This window comes from Haematobia irritans, chromosome 1, assembly GCF_050003625.1.
Source record: "Haematobia irritans isolate KBUSLIRL chromosome 1, ASM5000362v1, whole genome shotgun sequence".
In the NCBI taxonomy this organism is placed as follows: Eukaryota; Metazoa; Arthropoda; class Insecta; order Diptera; family Muscidae; genus Haematobia; species Haematobia irritans.
In genome coordinates this window covers 84301681-84329444 of record NC_134397.1, presented here as the reverse complement: position 1 = coordinate 84329444, position 27764 = coordinate 84301681, and the positions used below count along the sequence as shown (strand labels likewise).

The following is a 27764-nucleotide window of genomic DNA, read 5'->3' as shown; positions in this document are numbered from 1 at the left end:
AAAAATGTATCACAACATAAAATTACAAATTTCAAAGAAATGGTTTAAAAATTGTTCTTCTGGATGGTGAAAAAGCAAAACTGGAAGATCGGTCTATAGCGACTACACTGAACAAATATTGTTATAAGGACAACTACTTCTTATACATAATTATTGCCTAACTTGGAAAACACATTTTTAGATTAGGTTTTAAAATCGATATCATTACGTACAAGCAAAAGAACCTTCTGACAAGAATTCAAGAACAACTGAAGTTTACATTGTTAGGCGAAACATTTTTTGTGCGACTATATATACAATAAAATTTAATCTTTTGCTGTTTCCGAGTGTTTTTAATGTCAATACATCATGATTTTTAAATGTTTAATATTGGAGTTGAATAAAAACATATAATATCTTGGCGACACGCCGCTAGACGTCGCGGATTGTGAGCTTCCCATAAGAAATGTTCGTAAACAAGCATTCTTCAACCGTATATCGCTATGGTTATATGTAAACTTATGTGTAGAGTCTACTTCAATTCGTCCAACACCTTCACGTATAACAGTACTTCTTGTTGTGTTGGTTTTACAATGATAAATACAAAAAATGAAAAGGAGGTATACAGTTAAAAATTAAAAAAAATTGATCAAAATGACCATCACAATTATACTTATAGGTCCCTTTTCTGGAATTATACATAACCTTAACGTCAACTGCCTGGCCGATGTCCTCACGAATTCTATCCCTGGAATCTTCGAAACAACCAAATAATTGACAATGAATTTGTGACTGCAAGCTTTCCACATTTTAGATTCAAAATGGGGCATTATGTTGGGTGCCCGTTTTGTGTGAATCCATCTTTAGATTTAATATGGTTGTAGAAATTATACCTGGTCGAACTTATATGATGTTAGGAAAGGGTTACTTAAAATATATTTTTAAGAAAAAAAAATACTGTAACCGAATGTTTAAATCAATATTCTACACAAATTAGAGAAAATGAGCACAAACTGTCACATTGAAGATAACACCAAATACTAACATATTCCAGCGTACCAGCATGACGAATAACACAGTTTTTATGTTCGAAACACAAATGTTTATCTGAGTCATTCATATGTATCAGCTTCTTCAAAGATTTCCCATGTAAAATATTTATTTCTTTCTTACCAAAAAATTACTCCTTATCTTTGCAAAATGTAATATAACTTGTAGGTAAATGTTCCAATATATGTCGAGCAATAGCTCAATGTAGCTTTTCCAACCAACCACGTTAATGAGTTAACAGTTGGCAACTATGAAATGTTGTTAATAGGCAACCTCCTATTTTAGCCACTTTATAGAAGACAAAGTTCCAAGGTATGTGAAGAGTTCACAATGAGTCTTTCTGACTCCTATACTTTACAACATACCAATTAACCGGTTTTTGCTCGCCTAGTGGAGGTACAGATAAAAGTGATACCATGCGTAGGTGAATTAACAACGGACGTAAAGAAAAAGCTTACAGACAGACACAATTTATTACAGGTAGCGAAATTTCTCATTTACCAATGAGTGCATACCAATTCTCTAATGGGAACGATAATAAGCGCCCTCCTTTTATAGCTGAATCCAAGCTACTTACCACTCTATATTTCTACAACTCAAAGTTGCTTCCTAGTTGTCTTATTACATTTAAATTTCTTAAAAATGTAGCATCTTAAAAGTGATTTAGGATAACTAAACCCGATAATTGCGCCCACCAATCACCTGACTCTAACACCATATACCATTATTGGTCTAACCCGAGAAGGTGGCTAAAATACGTCTTTCCCGAGAAGATATACTATTACCTTTTCGTTTTTCAGAACTTTCAGAATTCCTACAAAATTCTTTATGTGAAAAGAAAAATTTTCTATACGTACGATATGAACAACTCATATATGTCCGATCGACGAAAAAGAAAAAAAAGAAAATATGGATGGACAACAGCATATGAAACCAAATGCAAATCGTTAATAGCCCATAGCACTTAATTTATTGATGTCAAAGTTGAATTTCACTCTGTTCGTCGGTTCATATTGGAAAGGATTGAATTTTTCCTTTCAAACTAAACAACAAAAATTAAGCATGAACGAGAGTTGTTATGTGAAAAACAAACATGCCAGAGATTGACGTTTATAACAAGTTTTAATCATTTTTTTCTCACAACTTGAACAAATTCTGATCTGCAGTTCATATTTCTATCTTAAGATCTTCAATAAAACAAATATGATATATACTTAGCCCACTGATTTGTTAATTAGTGTCTGATAAGTATGGATATGTTGTGAGATATGTGGGATTTATGTGATGTTTCAGCTTCAAACAGGGTCAAATTCATAAATAATTGTATTTCACTAAAAATTTTAATATTAATACCAATATATTTCAATAACATTAACCTTACACAAATCTTTACAACTATTTTACTTTTTTGTGCACACCAGAGCAAGGAAGCAGGGATTCGTACCCTTGTAGCCCTTGATGATCAGGGAGGTGAGTTCACTCTTTTAACACTTACATTGATTTATAAGAAGTTTTTATTTCGCTTATTTAACAACCATATATATAAACATAACGCAGCCAAAAATTCAACATTATACGTTAGGGATAAATCTCACCGGAGGCTAACAAACAATACAATTTTATTAACTTATTTATTACTTTGTCCAATGAATCAATCTCAAAATATTTTCGCCGTAAAACACCATAATAATTTCGGTTCTATTAGAACATTTTTAGTTCCGTAAACCTCTTTATTGTCTTTTATTTCAAATCTCGTTTTACAATTATTGGTCGACATTTTTTTTAATATTTCCTATGATCATTATTTCTTTTATTTCAACGATTTTTTTGCATTTTGTTGTTTTCACTACAATTAAACACATAGCTGTACTCAAGATACATCTATTGAAGTTATTGGCACTATTATAAAAACAATGTCCTCGTACATTAGTCAAATTGATTTCGTTTGGAAAGTCCACTAACAGTGTTAAAGGAAAATATATGTATGGGAATGCAAGGATTTATAAATTTCACATTTAACGCCAATTGCATACCTTAGCATTTTAAAGGTCTAAAAGAAATTTAGGCTAATTGGCTCATATTGTCAATAAATTAAATTATAACATAAATCAACATAGAGGCTCCGTCATAATATGAACAGACACCAACAATTTTCAGCATATACATATATTTATAAAAACACAAAATTTTTAATAAAATAATTCAGCTTCAAGAAGTTTAAGAAGTAAAACCCTGGTATTGGGCTATATTGGTGTTATGTAAAAAACATATAAGTAAAGTCGAATGTCGGGCGGGGTCGACAATATTATACCCTACACAATCACGGTTGCCTTAGTTGGTAGATTTTTTACTGCTCGGTAGATTGGTAGAATTCTTAATTTTGTTGTTGTAGATTTTTCAAAATATTGCTAAACATTCCAACTAAGAGTTACTTCATAAATTTCCTCTAGAAATAAAATGTTGAGACAATTTTCTATAAAAATAAAAATTTTGACAAACATTTTATAGAAATAAAATTTTGACAAAATGTTCTATAGAAATTCATTTTCTATAGAAAAGAAACAAAATTTTAGAAAATTTTTCTATAAAAATAAAATTTTGACTAAACCAATATCTTTAAAAATTTTAATTTTTGTTTTAGGCCATACTATTAAAGAGTCCCTTTTGTAGAAGTAGTAACTTTCTCTTGTTGGTGCTAAATAAAAATATTTAAAACTTCGACACATTTACAGTTCAAGCGATATTTATACACTCAAATAAATTGTCGCTATTAGGAGTGTCAAGAAACATTAAAAAAAAACTTCTATAATAAAATAATAAAACATTTCGTTTGAAGAAACATTTTTTTATAATAACCACAACATTTTTACCTAACACTGCAAGATAAGGCAAAAAACAAATCTAAATCCATTTTTATGCATTTTCGCAAAGTGTATTTATGATCTATCGGTCGATAGATGTGTATTAGAGGTATAGGAAAATTTGAAACATGCTTACAAGTTTCGACTTATTTTGGCCACTTTTGCTCAAATCGGAAAAAGATAATATATGAGGGTTTTGTCTAAATCAGAGCCCATATTGACCAAATTTGGCACATATTGCTCAAATGTTAATTCTACTCTCAGTGCAAAATTTCAAGTAAATTGGAGAAAAATTTTAACCTATGGGTCTCAATCGGGCGAAATAACAGATTTTGACCAAATTTGGCATGTATAGTAAGAATGTTAATTCTGCTTCCTGTACACAATTTCACGTAAATCGGAGTAAAACATTGGGATTTGGGACCATATGAGTGTAAATCGGGTATTTTCAATAAAAAAATAAAAATAAAAAAACATAATAAAACTGCTACCTATACTAGATCAAGTTACCATGTGTCTAGCTCGTCTCCTTCTGGGTGTTGAAAACATTTGAACTAACTTATAATACCCTGTTCCAGAGTGTGGCGCAGGGTATAAATAGACGATATCTATAAAAACACACTAATTTGATTTTGTGGCCCCAAAATAAACCAATAAAAACCAAATTCTAAGTACTATGTTCGCTTCAAATAATAATTCAATTACTTTTAATTCCTGCCGATCAGATTACTTCTTCACTTGTCAAAAACATCTCTTTATTTTCTAGTTCTTTCCTAAACTTATTTTGTGTTCTTAGTTTCTCAATCGCTCATTGTAAAGTAACCCCTTTGGTTTTGTTATTTTAATTACCTATTGTAGATGGTTATAGGCAAGAGTATGAGCATCACCAGATGTATATATGTTGTAATGTATGTGTGCGACATCTGTCAGGTGAACTACGAGATGCTTGTAGATTATTCTAGATGGTTGTAGGCAAGAATAGCCAGAATGTTCGAAATCGTTGTACTGTAAAAACTAATCGCAATCAGTGGACATCGTAGAGGAAATAAGTGAAACCTATCAGTTAAGCAAATAAATTGGAGATTGTCGTTATTTGAAAAGATCTGTGTTTTAATTATCAGGCTATTAAACACGCCTCAATATAATAACGAAACAATTGGTGTCGGAAGTGAAATAACGAAAAAAAAATCTACAATTAAATTTAATGAGCTTCGAGTGGAAGACTTAAAAAAGAATTTAGCAAACTGAAGCTGTCAACTACAGCAAACGAGGCTCAATTGCAAAAGAAACATCTGGTTTCGTCGAAGTTATGTCGAAGCTTAGGCACGTCATCTACTACCTTCCGAGAAAAATAAGGCCAATCAATTGTTATGGAAAAACGCCTCTGCCTTTGCTTTTGAGAAGAAAAATCAAGGAAGAACATCTGTGGTGAAGCATGAAATAAATAACACGGAGCAAAGACCAATAAAACAGGCCCACGAAGTGCTCCCCTGGCAAAACGAGATGGGGTTCATAAGCTTGTAAAGGAAATGGCGGAAAGTGATGTGATCGAGCCATCATTAAGTGCTCACCAGTTGTACTAGTCAAAAAGAAAGGTGGAAGCACCCGATTCTGCGTGGACTACTGAAAGTTAAATGATGTTACCATGAAAGACAGTTATTCACTTCCACGCATTGATGACACATTGAACACACTAGCCCGAACAACGTGATTTTCCACGCTTGACTTGCAGAGCGGTTATTGGCAAGTAGAGATCGCCGAAAAAGACAAAGAAAAAACAGCTTTTGGCGTTAATGGCAGTCTTTTGCAATTCAATGTAATGCATTCGGGCTCTGCAATGCTCCGGCGACCATCGAGCGATTGATGGAGCGGGTACTAAAGGGGTTGCATTGGATTGCTTGATATACCTCGACAATAGCATCGCCCTAGCCTCCATAAATTAACCCAAAAAGGTCAGAAGTTGCAGTGGAACAAGTCATTTCATCACCTGAAAGAACTTTTATATTCAGCTCCCGTTCTGGCATGTGCCATTCCTGGCGAAAAATTTGTTTTGGATACAGATGCTAGCGCGTATGGTATTGGAGGTGTGCTATCTCAACAGAGAAAGAGAAGGTCATCGGATATTTCAGCAGAACGTTGTCCAAGCCCGAAAATAATTATTACGTAACGAGAAAAGAGTTGCTTGCTATCATAGAAAGCGTAATGCATTGCCACAAATACTTGTATGGACAGAATTTCTTGCTAAGAACTGATCATTCAGCTCTGCGATGGTTGCTTCAATTCAAGAATCCGAAAGCTCGACTGGCACGATGGATAGAAAGACTCCAAAGTTACGATTTCAGTATCGAGCATAGAAAAGGTTACAAACACGGCAACGCTGACGCCTTGTCATGTCGACCTTGTAATGTCAATTGCAAACACTCGAAAGCTGAACATAAGGAAGAAATCATTGATATCCGGCTGTTGCACGTCGAATCTGGAGTGGATTGGCCAGCAGAACAAAAACAAAATTATGTCGGCAAAAGAAGAGAATAATAATCCTAGCAAGGAAGACATCGCAGCCGAAAGTCCACTTATGAAATCATATTGGGCTTAATGGTACAGCCTACTTCTGATCCATGTAACCCTGCAACGTAAATGGGAAAGTGAAGATGGCAAGAATAGCCGAAACTTGATAATTGTACCAGATTACAAGGTAAAGGATGTTTTGACGGAAGGCGAAAGGTTCAACACGAAAGAGTAGAGGTCATATGCAAGAGTATAGACCAGGTGCTCCATTTGAGAGAATAGCAGTGGACGTTGCAGGCCCAGTCCTAGTAAGTGATTCTGGAAACAGATATGTCCTTGTGGTCATGGACTACTTCAGCAAGTGGCCATTCCAAATCAAGAGGCGAAGACAATCGTGGACGTAGTCGACAAGAACTGGATATGTCGCTACCGTGTGCCGTCCGAGATACACTCAGACCAAGAAAGAAATTTTGAATCGGCCATATTCAAAGAGATGTGGGCTTCCTTGGTATCAATAAAACAAAGACTACGCCATTACATCCACAGTCCGATGGCATGGTAGAAAGGTTTAATCGCCACCGTGGTGCAATGGTTAGCATGCCCGCCTTGCATACACAAGGTCGTGGGTTCGATTCCTGTTTCAACCGAACACCAAAAGTTTTTCAGCTGTGGATTGTCCCACCTCAGTAATACTGGTGACATTTCTGAGGGTTTCAAAACTTCTCTAAGCGGTTTCACTGCAATGTGGAACGCCGTTCGGACTCGGCTATAAAAAGGAGTCCCTTATCAATGAGCTTAACATGGAATCGGGCAGCACTCAGTGATAAGAGAGAAGTTCACCAATGTGGTATCACAATGGACTGTATAGTCTAAGTGAGCCTGATACATCGGGCTGCCACCTAACCTAACCTTACCTATCGCACTTTGTAAGAGCAACTTCGAAAGGTGGTGGACAACGGCCAACGGGACTGCGACGAGCATATACCAAAGTTCTTGCTGTCCTATAGATCTGTCATTCATGACTCCACCTCTCGGACACCAGCCAAGGTTCTATTCGGAACTGAATTGAAGTTGCCTTGAGATTTGATATTCGGCGCAACAGGATGAGGGCTTCCAAGAAGGACAACTGTTTCTGTTACTCAACCCAGTACGAAAGAAAGTATTGTACCATAAACTTCAAACACAGTGGGAAGGCCGATATAAAGTCATCAAAAAGATCAATGATGTGTTATAACGCATTCATAAGGATGACAGCCCAAAGATGAAAGTTGTACATCTGGAACGATAGGCTCCTTACGGAACGAGTTCTGTGTCTGTTCTCGTAATTCACCTGGCAACGGCAAGGTTCCATTTAAACCTAATATGACCTATAACCTATGCTACAATATATATTCAAGTTTTGAACTTAATTCCAGTTTCACTTAAGATTACGGATATGATCAGAGCCTTATAAAATCGACTTTACGTATCAAATACTATAACTGTAAGTTTCAAAGCGGATATGGGAAAATATGTCGCCAGAAAAAAGTAACCGAAATTTTTTATAGCCGATACAATTTTAGTTCAATTTTGCCAAATGTGAGAAAATGTTTCATAGTTTATTTTTTGCTTGCTTTAATGACATGAACTAAAAATGAGAATTTGTATATAAATGAAGAACACAATTTTAATATATATGAAAATTGTTAATATTTTCCTAAAATGGGTGACGTTAGCTTAAATTTAGTTCGTAAGTTTCTCAAGTAAATTTGCTTTAATTGTGTCTGCCTTGAACCTCATTGAGCGCTAATGACATTTTAACAATTTTTAATTCCAATTTTTTCTTCCAAAATATGAAATTTTATTAAACAATAGAAAAAAAAAATAGTTTTAATAAATTTTCTTCAATTTGACAAAAATTATTAACTTGTTGGTATCTGGTAAAATAACCTCATAGTATGAGTACCATAATAAAATAAATGTTTGACCTACACTAAAACTTCACAAGAACAATGCAATGATTTATTAACGAATGGACTTTGTTTATTTTATTTACGGCCATTTTCATGTAGCTCCGTTAGGCTTTAACTGCCAGTTAACGGAAAGTTAATTGCAAATATCCTTTCTCTGGTTAACTTTAACTGAAAAACTTTCGTCAGTTAAGTTCCTAACTGGCCTAGGGAATATAAAGGCAAGATGACAGCTTCGTCCATAATACGGTTTAAAAGTTGGTTAGTTAACGGAACACTAACGGAGCTTTATGAAAATGGGGGTTAATCAATAAAACGAAAAGTTATTTTTTGGGTTAGAAGTAATGGTGAAATATATTAATTAAAATTACAAATATTTTTTTCATTGTGTTCACTTCTAACAGAAAAATTCGTTATATATTGTTACATTTTTATATTGAGATGTGTTTAATAAACCGATAATTAAAACACAATTCTTTTCAAATAACGACAATCTACAATTTATTTGCTTAACTGATAGGTTTCACTTATTTGCTCTACAAAGTGTACTGTTTGCGATTAGTTCTACGACTGACTTGACAGCTCCCGCTGTCAGCTTTTTTTTATAGGTACTGTACAACGATTTCGAACATTCTGGCTAGTCTTGCCTACAACCATCTACAATAGGCAATACAAATAACAAAACAAAACTAAACAGCCCATTAAATTAAACAAAAATCTGATAAAAACTAAGTGGTCATAAAAAGAAAACACAAAAGGGGTTACTTTACAATGAACGATTGAGAAACTAAGAACACAAAAGAAGTTTAGGAAAGAACTAGAAAATAAAGAGATTATTTTGACAAGTGATGACGTAATCTGATCGTTACAACTTGAAATTTGAAATTAACAGAAACTAATTTAAATAAACTTAAATCTAGAAATATCAAATTCGTAACACTGCCTACAGTTTAAGCCTTTTCGTCCCGAAGAGGCACAGAACCTGTTAAGGAGCCAATCGTTCCAGATGTAGAACTTCCATCTTTGACTTTGGGCATCCTTCTGAATACCGTATACCACATCATTGATCTTTTTGATGACTTTATATGAGTCTTCCCACTGTGTTTGAAGTTTAGGGCACAATCCTTTCTTTCGTTGTGGGTTGATGCTCATTTAGATTACTCAGTGATTAATTAAAAATACCTATTACATATTGGCACATATAGTTTCTTCAACAGCTAAAAAGAATTAATGAAAAAGTGGCACAAAAATTCCACCTCCTGGAAAAATTATAATTTCTATCCAAATGTTCTTGGGATCTTTGTTCTGTTTTTAATGTTACCGTAGCAGTCAATGCTGTATATTTTAACCAGTAAATGAGTTAACAAAGAGAGAATCCTTCAGGGAATACCCTATAATTATGTGTTCATCCCATTAAAACAACTAGCTTATTAGGAGGACATCATTATGGGTAAAATCCCAAAACCCCGGGATTTATCCCGAATCCCGGAATTTTTTATTTTGAATCCAGGGATTTTTCAGGATCCTGAATGGGACACATGTCCCATTAGTGTTGCTAACACGTTGGCTGATAAGTCCCCGGTCTAACAGAGAAAAACACATTTTTTTTGTCAAAATTAGTTTTTATTATTTAACATAGTTCCCTTCAAGAGCGATATAACGATTATAACGACCTTCCACTTTTTTGATACCATTTTGGTAGTACTCCTTCGGTTTTGCCAAAAAATAGGTCTCAGTTTCACCTCTTCATTGCAGCCAAATTTTTTCCCTGCGAGCATCCTTTTGAGGTCTGAGAACAAGAAAGAGTCGCTGGGGGCCAGATCTGGAGAATACGGTGGGTGGGGAAGCAATTCGAAGCTCAATTCATGAATTTTTGCCATCGTTCTCAATGACTTGTGGCACGGTGCGTTGTCTTGGTGGAACAACATTTTTTTTCTTCTTCATATGGGGCCGTTTTGCCGCGATTTCGACCTTCAAACGCTCCAATAACGCCATATAATAGTCACTGTTGATGGTTTTTCCCTTCTCAAGATAATCGACAAAAATTATTCCATGCGCATCCCAAAAAAACAGAGGTCATTACTTTGCCAGCGGACTTTTGAGTCTTTCCACGCTTCGGAGACGGTTCACCGGTCGCTGTCCACTCAGCCGACTGTCGATTGGACTCAGAAGTAAAGTGATGGAGCCATGTTTCATCCATTGTCACATATCGACGGAAAAACTCGGGTGTATTACGAGTTAACAGCTGCAAACACCGCTCAGAATCATCAACACGTTGTTGTTTTTGGTCAAATGTGAGCTCGCGCGGCACCCATTTTGTACAGAGCTTCCGCATATCCAAATATTGATGAATGATATGACCAACACGTTCCTTTGATATCTTTAAGGCCTCTGCTATCTCGATAAACTTCATTTTACGGTCATTCAAAATCATTTTGTGGATTTTTTTGATGTTTTCGTCGGTAACCACCTCTCTCGGGCGTCCACTGCGTTCACCGTGAATTTTGCATACCAATCAATTATTGTTGATTTCCCTGGGGCAGAGACCGGAAACTCATTATCAAGCCAAGTTTTTGCTTCCACCGTATTTTTCCCTTCAGAAAACAGTATTTTATCAAAACACCAAATTCCTTTTTTCAATTTTTTTCACAATAACAAAAATTGCTTCAGAAAAGACGCTCTATCTCACAAACTAATTGACTTACAGACGTCAAATTTTGACACGAATCATTTGAAGGTTGGTACTATATAAAAATAATATGCATTTAATACTAGCGACGCCATCTATGTGTCAGAATGGGGACTTATCAGCCAACCTGTTACCTTTTTAGATACACGATATCATTAGCGTAGCTAGATAATTTTCCTAATTTTCCCTAGCAAAAAAATTAATAGACTGAAATTATTGGTTCAATATTTGTTTTATTTTATAAAAAGAATAAACAGGTTAGTAGAAATCGTGCGGGGCCGACTATATCATACCCTAAACCACCCCTACTGAATTAGTAAACATTTTTTGTGGGGTACGTATAGGTGGGAGATAAACCTTATAACATATTTAAGAACCAGCGTTGCCAGAATTGTTTCACCAAAAAACCTTTAGATTTGTCCCAAAAAATGGCTAAAAAATAGCTAGAAAAAAAACTAAATTTTTTGTATCAAAAGTCACATTTTCATTGAAATTTAACAAACTTAAAAACTTTATTTTACTTACGTCCATTTTCATGTGGCTCCGTTAGGCTTTAACTGCCAGTTAACAGAAAGTAAATTGCAAATATCTTCTCTCCAGTTAACTTTAACTGAAAAATTTTCGCCAGTTAAGTTCCTAAGTGGCATATGGAATATATATGCAAGATGACAGCTTCGCCCACAATACGATTTAAAAGTTGGTTAGTTAACGGAACACTAACGGAGCTTTATGAAAATGGGGGTTAAAATGCATATTCATTTAATTGTATTCATTTTAATTCTACTTCTGTGAGACGGCAACAATATCTAAGTCATATCATTAGAAAATATCAATATGAAAAAATATATTTAGTGAAAGTAAGCACAAATATTTCAATTTAAATTTGCAACTTTAGAGCTACATGTGTTCTGCGTCGATAAAATCTATTTTTTGAAAATTTGGTAAATGTAGATTTTACTATGGAAATACGAAATGAGACATATATGGTATGTCTCATTCGCCGTCAAAGGGTTAAGAGGTTACTTAAAACGAAGTATAAAAAAATCCTTAAAATCTTTTGTTTAGTACGAAAGCAATATGATATAGCTTTTTTAATTAATTTATGTGTTCATAGTTTTTGTTAAGTAGCAATTTGAAATTGCTTTTTTAGTTTCGTTCGTTTTCTCTTGTTCCGTTTGTATACCCTCCACCATAGGATGGGGGTATATTAACTTTGTCATTCCGTTTGTAACACATCGAAATATTGTTCTAAGACCCCATAAAGTATATATATATATATTCTGGGCCGTGGTGAAATTCTAAGTGGGTCTAAGCATGTCCGTCCGTCCGTCTGCTGAAATCAAGCTAATGGAATAGCAAAATTCATCCGATCCGGTTGAAATTTGGTACGTTGTGTTAGTATATGGTCTCTAACAACCATGCAAAAAAATCGATCCCCAGATTTGACCTCCAAAATCTCTTGGAGGATTAAAATTTCATCCGATTCGGTTGAAATTTGGTACACTGCGCTAGGTAATGGTCGCTAACAGCCATGCCAAAATTGGTCCATATTGGTCTATAGTTATATATAGCCGATCCCCAATCACACAAACATTTTTGCATATCGGTTCATAACCATGATTGCCACTCGAGCCAAAAATAATCTACCACAATTTTATTGCTACAGAAAGTTTTGTCAAAATTTTATTTCTATAAAAAATTTTGTAAAAATTTTATTTCTATAGAAAATTTTGTCAAAATTTTATTTCTATAGAAAAGTTTGTCAAAATTTTATTTCTATAAAAAATTTTGTCAAAATTTTATTTCTATAGAAAATTTTGTAAAAATTTTATTTCTATAGGAAATTTTGTCAAACTGAATTATATTCGTATTTAATCGGCCTATTTTTTTTTTTAATATATACCCCGTATGGACTAACTTACAACTTAGAAGATGGTGTTAAGAAGTTTTAAGATATCTTGTCATCGGCAAGTGTTACCGCAACACAAGTAATTCGATAGTTGATGACAGTCTTTTGTAGTAGTTTCTACGCAATCCATGGTGGAGGGTACATAAGATTCGGCCTGGCCGAACTTACGGCAGTATATAATTGTTTGTTAATAGAATTGAATTAAACCAACTTGCTTGACGTTCTACAATTCTTTGATGCTGTAGATTATTACATCATCAAGGCATAAGGCCTACATGACTACCTTGCGGAACACCAAAAGTAACATGGATGACACTAGACAATTGATTTTTTAAACCCTTTTGGTAGACCCTTTGCGATCTAGAAGCAAGATATGAAGATACCCAGTTGAATATAATATGTATAAATAAATTTTGCGAAGAAGAAGATTGTATAGAGTTGAAGATTCTTGAGATTCAGAGATAATATTACCTATCAAATGGGATATGTCACTAATTCCTCGAATAACTTAGGAATGACACTCTTTTTAACAATACCTCGATAATTCTCAACATTAAACCTACTGCCTTTTTTATGCAAAGGTTCTATAAAACTTTCTATCCAAAAGGTGGGTAAGCAACTTCAGCTTATACCTAACTAGACTCCGAGGAGATGATAATGTTAATAAAATCATCAGAATTGATTTCATCACTCATTGCTACTCAATTCTTCTCTTAATTATTTATTTACTTTTGAACTCATTTTATGTTAACTGTCGAATAAAGCAGCAATTAAACCAATCGTGAAAAACGAAACGGTAAAAATTAGCTCTTTTTTAAAGTTTCATGTTACATTAGATTGTTTTTTTTTAAATGTTTTGTTGTGAAGCGCGTCCAAAAGCGGGCTTGGGCATTAGAGGGCTAATAAACCAACCTCCGACTGGTTGAACGAATACTATTCACACACACGAGACTTGGTCTAAATTAGTGCTAAAATAACAACAAAAAACCGGTGAAGTTATATTTTTTATAAAATATAAACAGTTTCTTTGATTAATAGCATGTTTGATAGTTCCATACGAGTACTTGATAACAACATATACAAAGTAGAGTACCTGCTTTTCAAAACCCAGGATTATTATTGTCTCGTTTCTTCTAAAAATGGTATCATAATAGGTTCACTTGTTTTGGCGATCTCTTAAAGTAACGTTCAATTATTTTCAGTACACTTCGAAACAGTGAATGAATCTGTACACCAAATGAAGACTAAACAACAGAACTCTACATAACATCTAAATGGCAATATAATGTATTATATTATATGCATCGATTTAATTCGTAAATTTCGATTAAAAATTTTTATTTAGAGTGCTGAGGTTGGAATGAGAAGTATTGTAATGCTGGACGAACAAGGAGGTAAGAGTGTTCGCATGTATCACATAGATTAAACACAAAATGACAATCGAGAATGAAAACTAATGTATATTTATAAGTACGTATGTGTATATTGTGTAAATAGAAAAACAACTAAAAAACGCTAATCTTAATCTATCATTGGATTTTTTTCTTTTTTTAACGGTATTGTCAGTGATTCCTTAAACTTCTTACATTCATGCAAATTGATTGATTATTGACAATCCTCAATTCGCCATAGGATACCTTTCTTTTATAAGCAACCCAGCAAAAACTCTCATTACCCTGTAATTTGGTAGGTAATCCTACGTAAAAATTAAAATAACCATTTAGGAGGAAAGTACTTCACCCCAGGCATACCTCCGGCCATGGAATAAGTAGTGTATTAAAAGCATATGCTCACTTGATATGTAATCACGTACTTTTAGATATACCAAAATTTGAAAAATTTAACTTGCGTCACCGATTGTAATGGATCAAAGCTGTAACGTTAACACTACTTGAATTGGAACTTTTAAAGTGAATTATTTTTTGTATATGGGTATACATATTTAGTTTTTATCGAATATTTTTTGAATCATAGTAGTTTTCTACACTGAAAACAAAAACTTTCCCGGTTCCAAAGGTTCGGTCTTTAAACTACTTATTTTGGTATTGATTCCAAATCAATGAAATGGAGAATTGAAATAAGTACACATTTAAGATACAATTCTTCAGTGAGTTAAATTTGATTTGTCGTTTGACTAAGTCATCGGTCAAATGCATAACATTTTAAGAATACGCATCGCGGAATCCCCCATGTTCCGATATTCGGAATCGCAAATCGCAAGAATTTAGTTTTCTTATAAAGAAAAAACTGAAATACTATCAGATTTAAATTCAATTTGTAATTAAACTTCTTATCAAAGAGAACTATATTGCCGAAATTTAAATTTGTATGTTTTATGGTTAAGAAAATATCGCCAAATAAAAATTTTGCGATTTGTGATTTCGAATATCGGAACATTCCCCATTGTTATTATGCGTTAATCATTATAAAAGATTGGTTGATAAGTCCCCGGTTTTTATTATTCAACATAGTTCCCTTCAAGAGCGATACAACGATTATAACGAACGACCTTCCAATTGTTTGATACCATTTTGATAGTACTCCTTCGGTTTTGCCTCAAATTAGGCCTCAATTTCGGCGATCACCTCTTCATTGCAGCCAAATTTTTTCCCTGCGAGCATACTTTTGAGGTCTGAGAACAAGAAAAAGTCGCTGGGGGCCAGTTCTGGAGAATACGGTGGGTGGGGAAGCAATTCGAAGCCCAAGTCATGAATATTTGCCATAGTTCTCAATGACTTGTGGCACGGTGCGTTGTCTTGGTAGAACAACACTTCTTCATATGGGGCCGTTTTGCCGTGATTTCGACCTTCCAACGCTCCAATAACGCCATATAATAGTCACTGTTGATGGTTTTTCCCTTCTCAAGATAATCGATAAAAATTATTCCATGCGCATCCCAAAAAACGGAAGCCATTACTTTGCCAGCGGACTTTTGAGTCTTTCCACGCTTCGGGACTGTTCACCGGTCGCTGTCCACTCAGACGACTGACGATTGTACTCAGGAGTGTAGTGATGGAGCCGTGTTTCATCCATTGTCACATATCGACGGAAAAACTCGGTGTATTACGAGTTAACAGCTGCAAACACCGCTCAGAATCATCAACACGTTGTTGTTTTTGGTCAAATGTGAGCTCGCGCTGCACCCATTTTGCACATTTTTATATATAAATACAATAAAAACAATATGCATTTAATACTAGCGGCGCCATCTATGTGTCAGACCGGGGACTTATCAGCCAACCTGTTAACTAACTGCAATGTAATGCAACATGTAATATAGTTTTACTTCTTGTTACCTAGTTTTTGCTGGGAATGTTAGAAAAGCTCAAATTTCATCCATAAGTAATAAAAGTGGAAACATTGGATCGATTTTTCTAAGCTATCTAATATAGCAATATTTACGTTTATGTGTCTATAGCTTACTGTTATAAAAAATATTTTGCTATAGAAGTATTATTTTAGTTTCTACTTTCGATGCTTTGCTTTATTTGTTTCACATAATCATACACTGAAAAACCGGGAACTGCTTTGTGGGAAGAATGAACTACGTCGTGCAAAAGTTGAACTCAATTGTATTCCATTTTTTTTAATTTCCATAATGCGTCGTTAAATTGATGAAAATCGCTTGAGACTTTTGGATTTTTAACTACCATGTACGAAATTCATCCTTCTCGTGAAAGCAAACATAAACTAAAAATAACGCCAAACCATTACGAAAAGCTTCTTCTGCTTTAGTTAGCATTGAACTGACGGTTATTATTGAAATGCATACCCACATTTAGTTCATAAAATTTATGAGACATACTTCGAATAAAGAAAATGTCGTTGGGTTAAGGAAAATTTCATACAATATTTTAAAAACTAACTCAGAAAAATTAAATTGTTTGCAATAAAGATAAGTCAATTTTAGCATTAGTTTAAGAACGGACTGTGTATGCAAATTTGTAGAATGAACGTGTGCTCCGCTCTGTGGTTGCAAAATTTTGTTTTGTTTGTAGTAATTTACTTATGTGTTTTCATGTTTTTGTTTTTAGTTCATTGAAAGTCATTCATTATGATGTGTTATGCTTCGTATTAAAACTGCCAGACGAGAACGACTATTCAAGTGTGCACTGAAAAACAAAGCTTATCCCGTTTCAAAGATATGGTTTTATTTTAATGACTTTGGTTTCCGTGCCAAAGAAACGATGAATTACTCTACAGGATACATTTAAGATGCAATCAACTTTTAAATTTAGATTCTGAGTACTTGATACTGGGAAACAAATCATAATTTATTTATTTTTAAATTATCATCATATAATATTAAAGTCCTTCATAATAGTGTTAACCTCAACTTTGGATTCTAAATTCAATCTTGACTCCAAGCTTAAATTACGATATTTTAAAAGAAAAGTCATCTTTGAAATAATCTTGGAAGACATCTCCTACACCGAAAAAAAGTGAACTGTTTTATAGGAAGAATGAACTGCCTCGCACGAAAATTGAACTAAATTTTACTCCTCATTTTGAGATTTCCACAAAGCGTTGTCAAAACCAGGAAATTTTGTACCCTGTTGTACTTTTCAACTGCAGTTCACGAAATTACATCATCTCATAGAAGAAAAAAAATAACTAAAAGTAAAGAAGAAAATCATTGGCGCCAAATCATGACCATTTTAACCATACAGTAGTGTATTCTTACTATTTTCGGGAATAGTATGAAAATCTTCTTTTGCTTTAGTTCATATTGAACTTATGTGTACGGTCATTGAACTTTATACCCACATTTAGTCAATAAAATTTTTGAGGCATACTTTAAAAAAGTAAAATTTCATTAAGTTGTGGAAAATTTCAAAAAAAATAATCAAATTTAACTTCTAGCAAATAATTTTTTTCCAATAAAAATAAGTTAAATTTAGCGTTAGTTTAACTACGGAATTTTTTCCGTATATTACTAACTAACCAATCCGCCTAATGCAGAGACAAAACGCCTTCAATGAAAAGGAGTATTTTCCCAATGCGACCGTACATTAGGATAGCGATAAACTCAAGTAAAAAAACAAGTATATACAGCACTAAGTTCGGCCGGGTCGAATCTTAAATACCCACCACCATGAACCAAATATTAGGGTTTCCTTTGAAATTTCAGGAGGGCTTGAGGACACTTCCCGAAGATAAATTTAAAGATTTCACCTATGAGGACTATATCAGATTCTGGATTTATAAGAACCATTTTTGTTTGAGTTTTAGAGGAATCATTAACATCTCTTGTAAGTGTGCAATCTTGATTTGAAATCTTAAATCTGTAGAAGTAAAATTTTGCATTGAGTTTCAAGCCATTTTCATGATCAGTGCGCCTTCTACACGCTCAAGAAATGAAGTCGGTCTATATGGAGGCATTACCAAATGGACCGATAAAAACTTAATCCGATACACGTTTTTGTGAGCCTAAAATACCAGAATATTTACAATTTCAGGCAAATCAGATAAAAACTACGGTTTCTAGAAACCCAAGGAGTTAAATCGGGAGATCGTTCTTATGGGGGCTATACTAAAATATGGACCGATACTCACCGTTTTCGGCACACCTCTTTATGGTCCTAAAATACCTCTAGATTTCCAATTTCAGACAAATTGGATAAAAACTTCGGATTCTAGAAGCCCAAGACCCCAAATCGGGAGGTCGTTTTATATGAGGACCATACCAAAACATGGACCGATACTCACAATTTTTGGCACACGTATTTGTGGTCCTACAATACCTCTAGATTTCCAATTTCAGGTAAATTGAATAAAAACTACGGTTTCTATAGCCCAAGAAGTAAAATCGGGAGATCGGTCTATATGGGGGCTATACCAAAATATGGACCGATACTCACAATTTTTGGCACACGTATTTGTGGTCCTATAATACCTCTAGATTTCAAATTTCAGGTAAACTGAATAAAAACTGCGGTTTCTATAAGCCCAAGAAATAAAATCGGAAGATCGGTCTATATGGGGGCTATACCAAAACATGGACCGATATTCACTATTTTTGGCACACCTCTTTATGATCGTAAAATACCTCTAGATTTCAAATTTCAGACAAATTGGATAAAAACTTCGATTTCTATAAGCCCAAGACCCCAAATTGTGAAGTCGGTTTATATGGGGACTATATCAAAACCTGGACCGATATAGCCCATCTTCGAACTTGACCTGCCTGCAGACAAAAGACGAGTTTGTGGAAAATTTTAGCACGATTGCTTTATTATTGAAAACTGTGGCGTGATTACAACAGACAGACAGACGGACAGACGGACATCGTTATATCGTCTTAGAATTTCTCCCTGATCAAGAATATATATACTTTATATAGTCGGAAATCGATATTTCGATGTGTTACAAACGGAATGACAAACTTATTATACCCCCGTCACCATTCTATGGTGGTGGGTATAATAATACCAGTACACTTACAAAGTTTGTACATAACTTAGGCAGTTACACAAATTCATTTATTCCGCCAAGAACTGCAAACGAAAACTTAGGTGGAATTTGAGAAAATTTTTACTTGCTGTAAGTAAATCGTTTGTCACAAAATGTTGAATAATTTTTTTTTAATACTATAATTCCGCTGACATTTCTCAATCCCAATCTCGACCAAACAGCAAAATTTCCCTTCAAAGAGATTCCCCCTTTCAATTTGATTTTCCCCCAAAAATTGTTGGTTGTTCTGGATTTCCCGTGAAGCAAAATCCCTTGCCGAAAGATGTAAATCTGCAAATAATATGATTTGCAGAGGAAAATGTAATATACATTCTTTCAAGAATGACTTATATGGAAATTTTTCTGCCTAACACTCATACTAACCTATACACACTATTCTCACTCTACTGTCTGTCGCTTTGCTACATTTTTATTGTTTTTAATGTTTATGAAAAATATCTCTATATTTGCTGTGATTTGTAATTACAATTGTTGATTTGTAATTGTAATGATTTGAAATTGTACATCGTACCAACATTAATCACATACTGTAATTTAAACGATTTTGTATATCTTGTAGTATGGGAATGAATAAAATAAATAAATAAATAATAACACAGGGGAACAAAATTTAACTTTTTTTGTGTTGATTTGAAATTTTAGCAAATTTTTAGTAACTTGAGGTCATTGAATCCAAATCTGCACTTGGCTTTTTTCTATCAGCTCGATTTTTCGAGGTATACCATTATGTTCAAAATTAAGGCACTTCCGCTACATATATTGGAATAACTTGAAAACGGCTCAACATATTAAATTAAAAAAATATCAGAGAATCCCTAACAATATTCTCTTTAAGCATTCTTTACATTGTTTTTCAATTTTCCAAGTAGTTTTAGAGATATCGTTCAAGTTTTGAACAAAAATTTGAAATTTTTAACAAAAACCAATTTTTTTTTGTTCTTTAAAAATTCCTCAAAAATCAAAATGGGAAATCCAGAAACAGTTAGTTAAATATATTTCGAATAAGATGAGCTTTATCTCATTACATGTCTATACGTAACCTATAATAATACTTTTTTCCCTGCAAAAAAGTAAAGAAAAAGAATGGTCAGGTACATGATTTTCCCGACCATGTAATGGTCTCAAATTCTATCATGTAAATAATAGAACATGTTTGCGGCATTAAAGAACCATTTAAATGCTTATTGTCATCATATATTTTTCTCCGCTCGAAAATTATTTTTACAATGACAAAATACATGCTTTTCGCGGCAATTACATACTCTAGATAAGCTTTAAATGTATGCGGCAATCATGTCCAAACATGTTTTTTCTGTGCGTGTATTTTGTAAAACTCGCTTTTTTGTCCTCTTGAAATTGATATACTGTATCGCTTTATGTTTTTAGTAGAATCAAGCGTCTGTAATATATACTCCCAAACACAATCTGCTTCAATCATATATATTTTCAGGATTTGTCCAAACAAAATATTGTTTGTATTGTTCAAACATATTATGTTTCTCTTTAGGCATATATATTTTAAGGTGCCAATTTGTTACTTTCATTTTTTTACCTGTAGCAAAATGCCATACTTATGTTAGATTACAAATAAATAAATATGTTTATAATTTATTTGAATGTTATACTCCAAATATTTATTTATACACAAAATATAAAAGTCAACAAGCAATCACGAATATTTATGTTTCACATATTCCTTCATGTTGGACTTTTAGCCTCACTGTGTTGTGTTCATGTATTTCGTTATATCTCCCATTCGATATATTTAGTTTTTCTTCAACTTTATCGGTCTTCCTTTCTAAACACATAAATGTTTATAGACAATTTCTAAATTAATATATGTTTGCATCCACATATATAATATTTAAGAAAATGTAATGTCCCAAACATTATATGTTCTAACATATTAACATACTCGTATACGGTTGTATGAAAAATAATAAGAACGGACTTCGCCGTCTTGTATTTACGGATTCATATAAAATTAAAGAATTTTTAAAAAAAGAATGTTGGTGTACAATGCTTGTTGACGCCGTTAAAAAATACTGTTAGAATTTGCGTTCCTCTTTCCTTCGTTTTCATAGCAAAACATTTTTTTTTTTGTTTTTCAAAATGAGCGATTTCTGCTGTGAAAAATAATAAGGACAGTTTTGATTTTTGGAAAAAAAACGATACTAAAAATTAAAAACCCTTTTCTTTTTGTAAGTAAATACATAAAACATATTCATAGCTTCACATTAATTGCTAAATAAATTGCACTTCTGTAAACTTTTTGTTAAACATGAGTAGAAATGAGCGCTACGACCGCAAGATCCAAAATAGTATTAAAAAATTAATTAAAAGTGGACATTTGTACAGAAACTTCACAAAAAGGTTCAAAAGGCCGGTATATATATGGCAGAAAACATAAAATTACACCTACTATAAAGAGAAGTATCAATATATTCTTAAAAAATATCCATTTATGGGATCTAAATAAGTAAGAAATGATCTAAATATTGACATTGATGCATCAATTATTCGAAAAACATTGGAAATGGTTTTAGAGTCCGTAGTGCAAGAAAAGTGTCATTATTACTCAAAAAGAATATTAAACAAAGATTAAAGTTTGCTGAAAATCAAATTGATTGGCCTAAGTAGAAATGGTGTAATATTTTGTGGTCCGTTGAAACAATTCAATCCCAAATATACTTTAAAGACCGTTCAAAACAGAAGTCCTTCCCGAATTATAGTGTGGGCCCTCTATATCTGTGTATACACAATATAATGAAATCAGCTGATTACAAAGATATTTTGCAAACAGCAATGTTGCCTTATGCCGAAGAAAATATGCCACTTCAATGGGTCTTCCAGCAGGATAATGATCCAAAGCACACAGCAACCCAATAAACACAAACGTTTGAAAAATGCGAAATTTCTACAATTTTTCAAACATTTTTTCAAAGGATTAGGGTAATATTCAAGTTGAGAAATTGTTGAGAAAATCGCGTTCAGACATTACCCTCAAGAGTGAAATTCAACACATTAGCAATAATATCTCAAGTGTTATCCTCAAATTGAAATGCATCGCTACACAATAATTTGTCAAACAATTTTCGATGCGAGACAAATTCAAAATTAACATCGTTGCAAATACTTTTCAACCTAAATTTGTATGAATGATATCCCCACTTCAAATTGAAAGTCAAAGCCAAATTTCTATGAATTTTGTATAATTTATTCATTTTCATCAAAATAAAATATATAATAATACACTACACTGCATAATACACTACAATACCAATTGATAAATAATAATCTTTTTAAACATTTCAACAAATAAGAACAAAAAAAAACAAACAACAAAACTTTAAATATCTTAAACATTATTAATAACACTTTTTCATTGATAATTCGATTTCCTTCTTTTTGGTGTCATAAAACAGCATTAAAATTTATTAACATGGGGGCAATTTGAAATTAGGAACGTACTGGACCGCGTGTTCGAATTGATTTCCAGCAGAAGGAATTCACAAAATATCCATTTTAAACTGATAATAACATATGAATTAAACTGACGATGAGATGCACATTTTCATCCAGAAGTTGTTGATTTCAACAATTTTTTGTTTTTAACAATTTTAATTGGTTGCACTTGTAATGTTTCTGGAAACTTTTTCTTACCGATAAACCACTCGTTTTTCATTGGTCAGCTTCTTAATGTTTGCAAGAATGTAGCATCCAAAGATTTTAGTTTTCTGCAAAGAGATTTAAATTTAGTGACTTCTCTAAAGTGTTGATTTAATTTTTCATATTGACGTACCAATGTTAGGTTAGGTTATGTGGCAGCCCGATGTATCAGGCTCACTTAGACTATTCAGTCCATTGTGATACCACAGTGGTGAACTTCTCTCTTATCACTGAGTGCTGCCCGAACGGCGTTCCACATTGTGGTGAAACCACTTAGAGAAGCTTTGAAACCCTCAAAAATGTCACCAGCATTACTGAGGAGGGATAATCCACCGCTGAAAAACTTTTTGGTGTTCGGTCGTAGCAGGAATCGAACCCACGACCTTGTGTATGCAAGGCGGGCATGCTAACCATTGCACCACGGTGGCTCCCTGACGTACCAATTATTATAAACTATTTGAAGCAGTTCCAGTTAATTGTCCACCATTTTTTCATTGGTCAGCTTTTTAATGTTTTCAAGAACGTAGACTCCATAATTTTAGTTTTCTGCAAAGAGATATACATTTAGTGACTTCCTTAATGTTTTATTTCATTTTTTATTTTCGCTTACCTATTTTTATAAACTATTTGGTTATTTGTCTAAATTGTCCATTTTTTTAATTTCTTGCAATTGACCACGAACTTCGTTGCACAAATAAGTATTGAAAACCACATGGTTTTTTCGTTGCATTTTAGGGTAGTGTTTTGTCAAAGTTTTCTCATATTATTTTCAACACCTTTTCAAAGATTTCGTCAACATTTTGGCAAATTGGAAGTAATTCGCAAACAATTTGAAAATGTATTGAAGATGAGCTATTTCAAGTCAAGTTGAATTTATGTTGAAAATTATATTTACCCTCAAACTGAAAATTTGTTGCATTTGAAAAACGCTCATCCTGTGTTTATTGGGAAAGTACACAAAGAAGTGGTTACTTGACAATAAAATCAAAGTATTAAATGGCGGTAGAAAAATTGTGGAACGAATATAGAAGGGTAATCAGAGGAATGTGTCCACCAAATTGCGATGAGCTTTGGAATTTAATGCAAGTTGCGTGGTACGAAATTCTGCTACATTTTGTAGATTCAATACATAGAAGAAGTTCTACAGTTCTGGATAACATAGGATCGGCAACTAAGTACTAATGTAACACTGAGGCTTTATGGAATAATATTCAGTATAAATATCTATTTAGTTTTACTAAAGTTAATAATAGATTTAAAGTTTCATGAAGTGTCGTTATTTTTTTTTTCACGCGTAAATCGTGTCGATTTATACCAAATCACAAAATATCGAATTACTCGTCCAATAGTAACAAACATTTTGTTACTAATATTGTCTCTACCTTTTAATAATAAATAAATCGTTTAAAAAAGAAAGAATTTTCGATTTTTTATTTGTTTGTTAATGTTATCTAAATGTGCGTAAGCACTGTCCCTATTATTTTTCATATAACTCTATGTCGCAAACATGTTATGCTAGTTTATGAACATTATATGCTTGCACTTAAAAATAATGTGCTAAAAATTGGGTTCAAAACATATAATTTTTACACCGAAACATATGAAAAACAGTCGTTTTTGTCCGAGTATATACAGTGCTGTTCAAAAAATTTGGAACCACTCCGCCTGTTGAAGATAACATACAAATATTAAAACCAAGGCTTAAATGTAATGTTTTAGTTTGTTATGTAAGTTTAAAGAAATTTGGAGAATAAAGAAATTATCGGCATATAGTTTTTGATAATTTACAAAATTAGTTAAAAATAATACTAAGTTGCCCATATATATAAATTAATTTTTTTTTACTTTTAACGATAAATGTTATTAGTTTATGTTATAGTGATGCCGGATTCAATGATCCTTTAGTTCAGGTTCACATAGAGATCATCAGGTTTTTAAGAAAAAATTATTATTGGCTATTTTTCTGTTTACAATTACCCAAAGGTTCACTATGAGATTTAGGTCAAGCGGCTGTATAGGTCAGTCCGCACACACAAGCATTCAAATAAGTGGAATTTCTCAGGAAGCGTTTGAATTATCACATTGGACAAAATCTGTTTGTAGTCCCTGCGGCAGCATAATACCCCCGATTATAAGAATCGGACCAGTACTTTGTCCAGAAAAAAGCGCCCAGACCATAATATTGCTCCTACCATGTTTGACATTTTGTGTATTTGTGAGTAAGACTTTCATCTTTGGGCCTTCGTAAACACCTGCCATTCGAACCATGCAAGTTAAACTTTGATTCGTCGAAAATATAATTCATTTCCACTGCCACTCAGTGAAATCGCGATAATCTAGTTTTCTTGGAAAAGAATGGGTTTTCATCTCTTTTGTATGATCGAATTCCGGCTTCCAAGGCTTTAAATCTGATCGTTGCCGTTTATATACCATACTGTGTGAGCTGTCATGATGCGGAGGAAAAGGAATCAATTAAGCACCTCTTGTGTGTTTTTCCTGCATTTTGTGTTAGGCGTAAGTGAATTTTAGGGCCATATAGCTTTAGACTACTGCCTGGAAAACGTTAACTTACGCAGTCTGCTAATGTTTTTGGAACAATGTGGTTGGTTCAACAGAAGAAAATAATCGAGAAGGTTCAGTGGTTAAAACTAGAAGTGCCCATATGTAGTTGGTACTTTAAGTTAATGTGGTATCACAATGGACTGAATAGTCTAAGTGAGCCTGAAACTTAATCGGGCTGCCACTTCTGTAGAAGAAAATGTAAGACTACACCAACATTGTATTTTTACGAAATTCGTTTTTTCGATATACTGGCTTGAAAATCGTTCGTATTTTACTTATCATTATGCAGATTAAATTTATTGCCGATCATTTAAACGATTTTTCTTTTGGTCCTCTTTTTGTGCATTTAATTTATCCTCTTTTAGGTTCTTATAATTTTCTCAGTTTTAAAAATGCAAAAATAATATCCCTGAAGAAGAAAATATACAAAGTGTTAGGTAGTTGCAAATGTTTTGAACAGGTCGTGTGATTCGACCTGTTCAAAACAGATTTTTTACTTGTTTTGGAAATATCATTACATTATAACAACCCATTCATTTACCCAATAAGAATATGAAAACAACACGCCATATTTTTTAGGTGGGGTTTAAACTATAAAATAATTATTATGGGAAATTTATCTAGATAAAGTTCATGGTAGGGTTAGCAAATGTTTTCAACAACGCTGTACGTTTAAACGTATGAATTAAAAACCATTCAGTCTTTTAATGAATTGTAGATTTTTACCTTAATTTTTGGTGACAATAAAAAAATACGTTTCTTTACTATTTTTGAGATTAACGGGTTGAACCGGTCGTGCCGGTTCTTGCAGAGCTTCCCAACTCAATTTTTTTTTTGAGCCCCCCAAAAACTGTATCGTTTTTTGCATAGGTAAGTTGAGGAAAAAAAAGTGTTCCGATATTTTAGCAAGAAATTTAGCCGTTGCAAATAAAGGTAGTAAACGACTTCTAATGGAAAACCTGCAACAAATTATAGCATTGTATGTAACTTCTACTCTTTTCGCGATGTGGTTACAAATTAACATTTTCAAATGTTTGGTACAATTTTTGTGTTTCGTTGAACTTAAAAATTTGTGTTGTTTTAAGAAATTTAATGATACGAAATCTGCTAGGGGGCTCCCCATTTGGGAAGCGCTGGGGTATTGGTTTAAAAAACACAGTCAACCGGTTTTAGCAAATAGCGCGGTTAATTAAATCTCAAGAACACAGGGATTTTGATCATTCCATTTCGGATATTATCCCATAATCATATATATTGGTGTATGAATTTTAGTTATTTCTCAAATGGAAAATATTTTCATTTGCAATATGTAAAAATTTAAAACTGAAAAAAAATCGAGGAGCATCGACTTTTTGACAAATCCAATTTATAACCCTCAAATATGTTATTACAATCGAATTATGTACACTTTCTGTAATGTTTTCTTTAATTCATAATATGACCAAATTATTGATGGCTTGAGCTCAGTCGATACATAATATATATATTTTCGAATCGTTAGTCAAGTAGAACATCCACAGACTCAATGGAGTAACCGAATCTCCGGATAGAATAGTTCAAATATAGTACAGATAGAACGAAAAATCTAAAAATTCCATTACAATTTTAGGTGAAAAATCATATACTCAATTAGGTCATATCATTCCATAAGTGTTAATTTTTTTGTTTGCTCTAAGTATTGTTATTATTTTACTTGCAATGTATATATATTTTATTTCAGAACAACTTGATAGAATCGAAGAAGGAATGGATCAGATTAATGCTGATATGAGAGAAGCAGAAAAAAATCTTAGTGGAATGGAAAAATGTTGCGGAATTTGCGTATTGCCTTGTAACAAGTAAGTATTTTAAGTACCGATCGCATACACTGAATTTGTTAATACGTAACCAACATTAATTGTTTTCTTAGAAAACTACAATGTAAATAAATCATGCGAATCGAAATAATTATGTTACGTTATTTTTTTATGTGGCATTCACCTAGTTTCGTTTGTCTAATTAGGTTATATTTGTTCCTATATCTTCATATTTTATATATATAATAAACTTTGTTGACCCAAATATGTACCTTTGTTAGTCGACCATTTTTTTTGCCATTTAGCGCTAGAGACATT

The 27764-nt window shown here is 33.2% G+C and overlaps 1 protein-coding gene across 2 annotated transcripts in view; it reads left to right on the top strand.

The window, feature by feature from the left end:
• Snap25 (Synaptosomal-associated protein 25kDa) overlaps window positions 1-27764 on the top strand; it is a 73805-nt gene that overhangs the window by 25704 nt on the left and 20337 nt on the right. Inside the window, exons 4-5 of one of the 2 annotated variants that reach the window (XM_075290994.1) lie at window positions 14291-14339; window positions 27371-27488. In XM_075290994.1, coding sequence (XP_075147109.1) covers window positions 14291-14339; window positions 27371-27488 — 167 coding nt within the window. Of the gene's footprint in view, window positions 1-2450; window positions 2500-14290; window positions 14340-27370; window positions 27489-27764 lie in introns of both variants that reach the window. The other variant, XM_075290993.1, reaches the window with a different exon arrangement.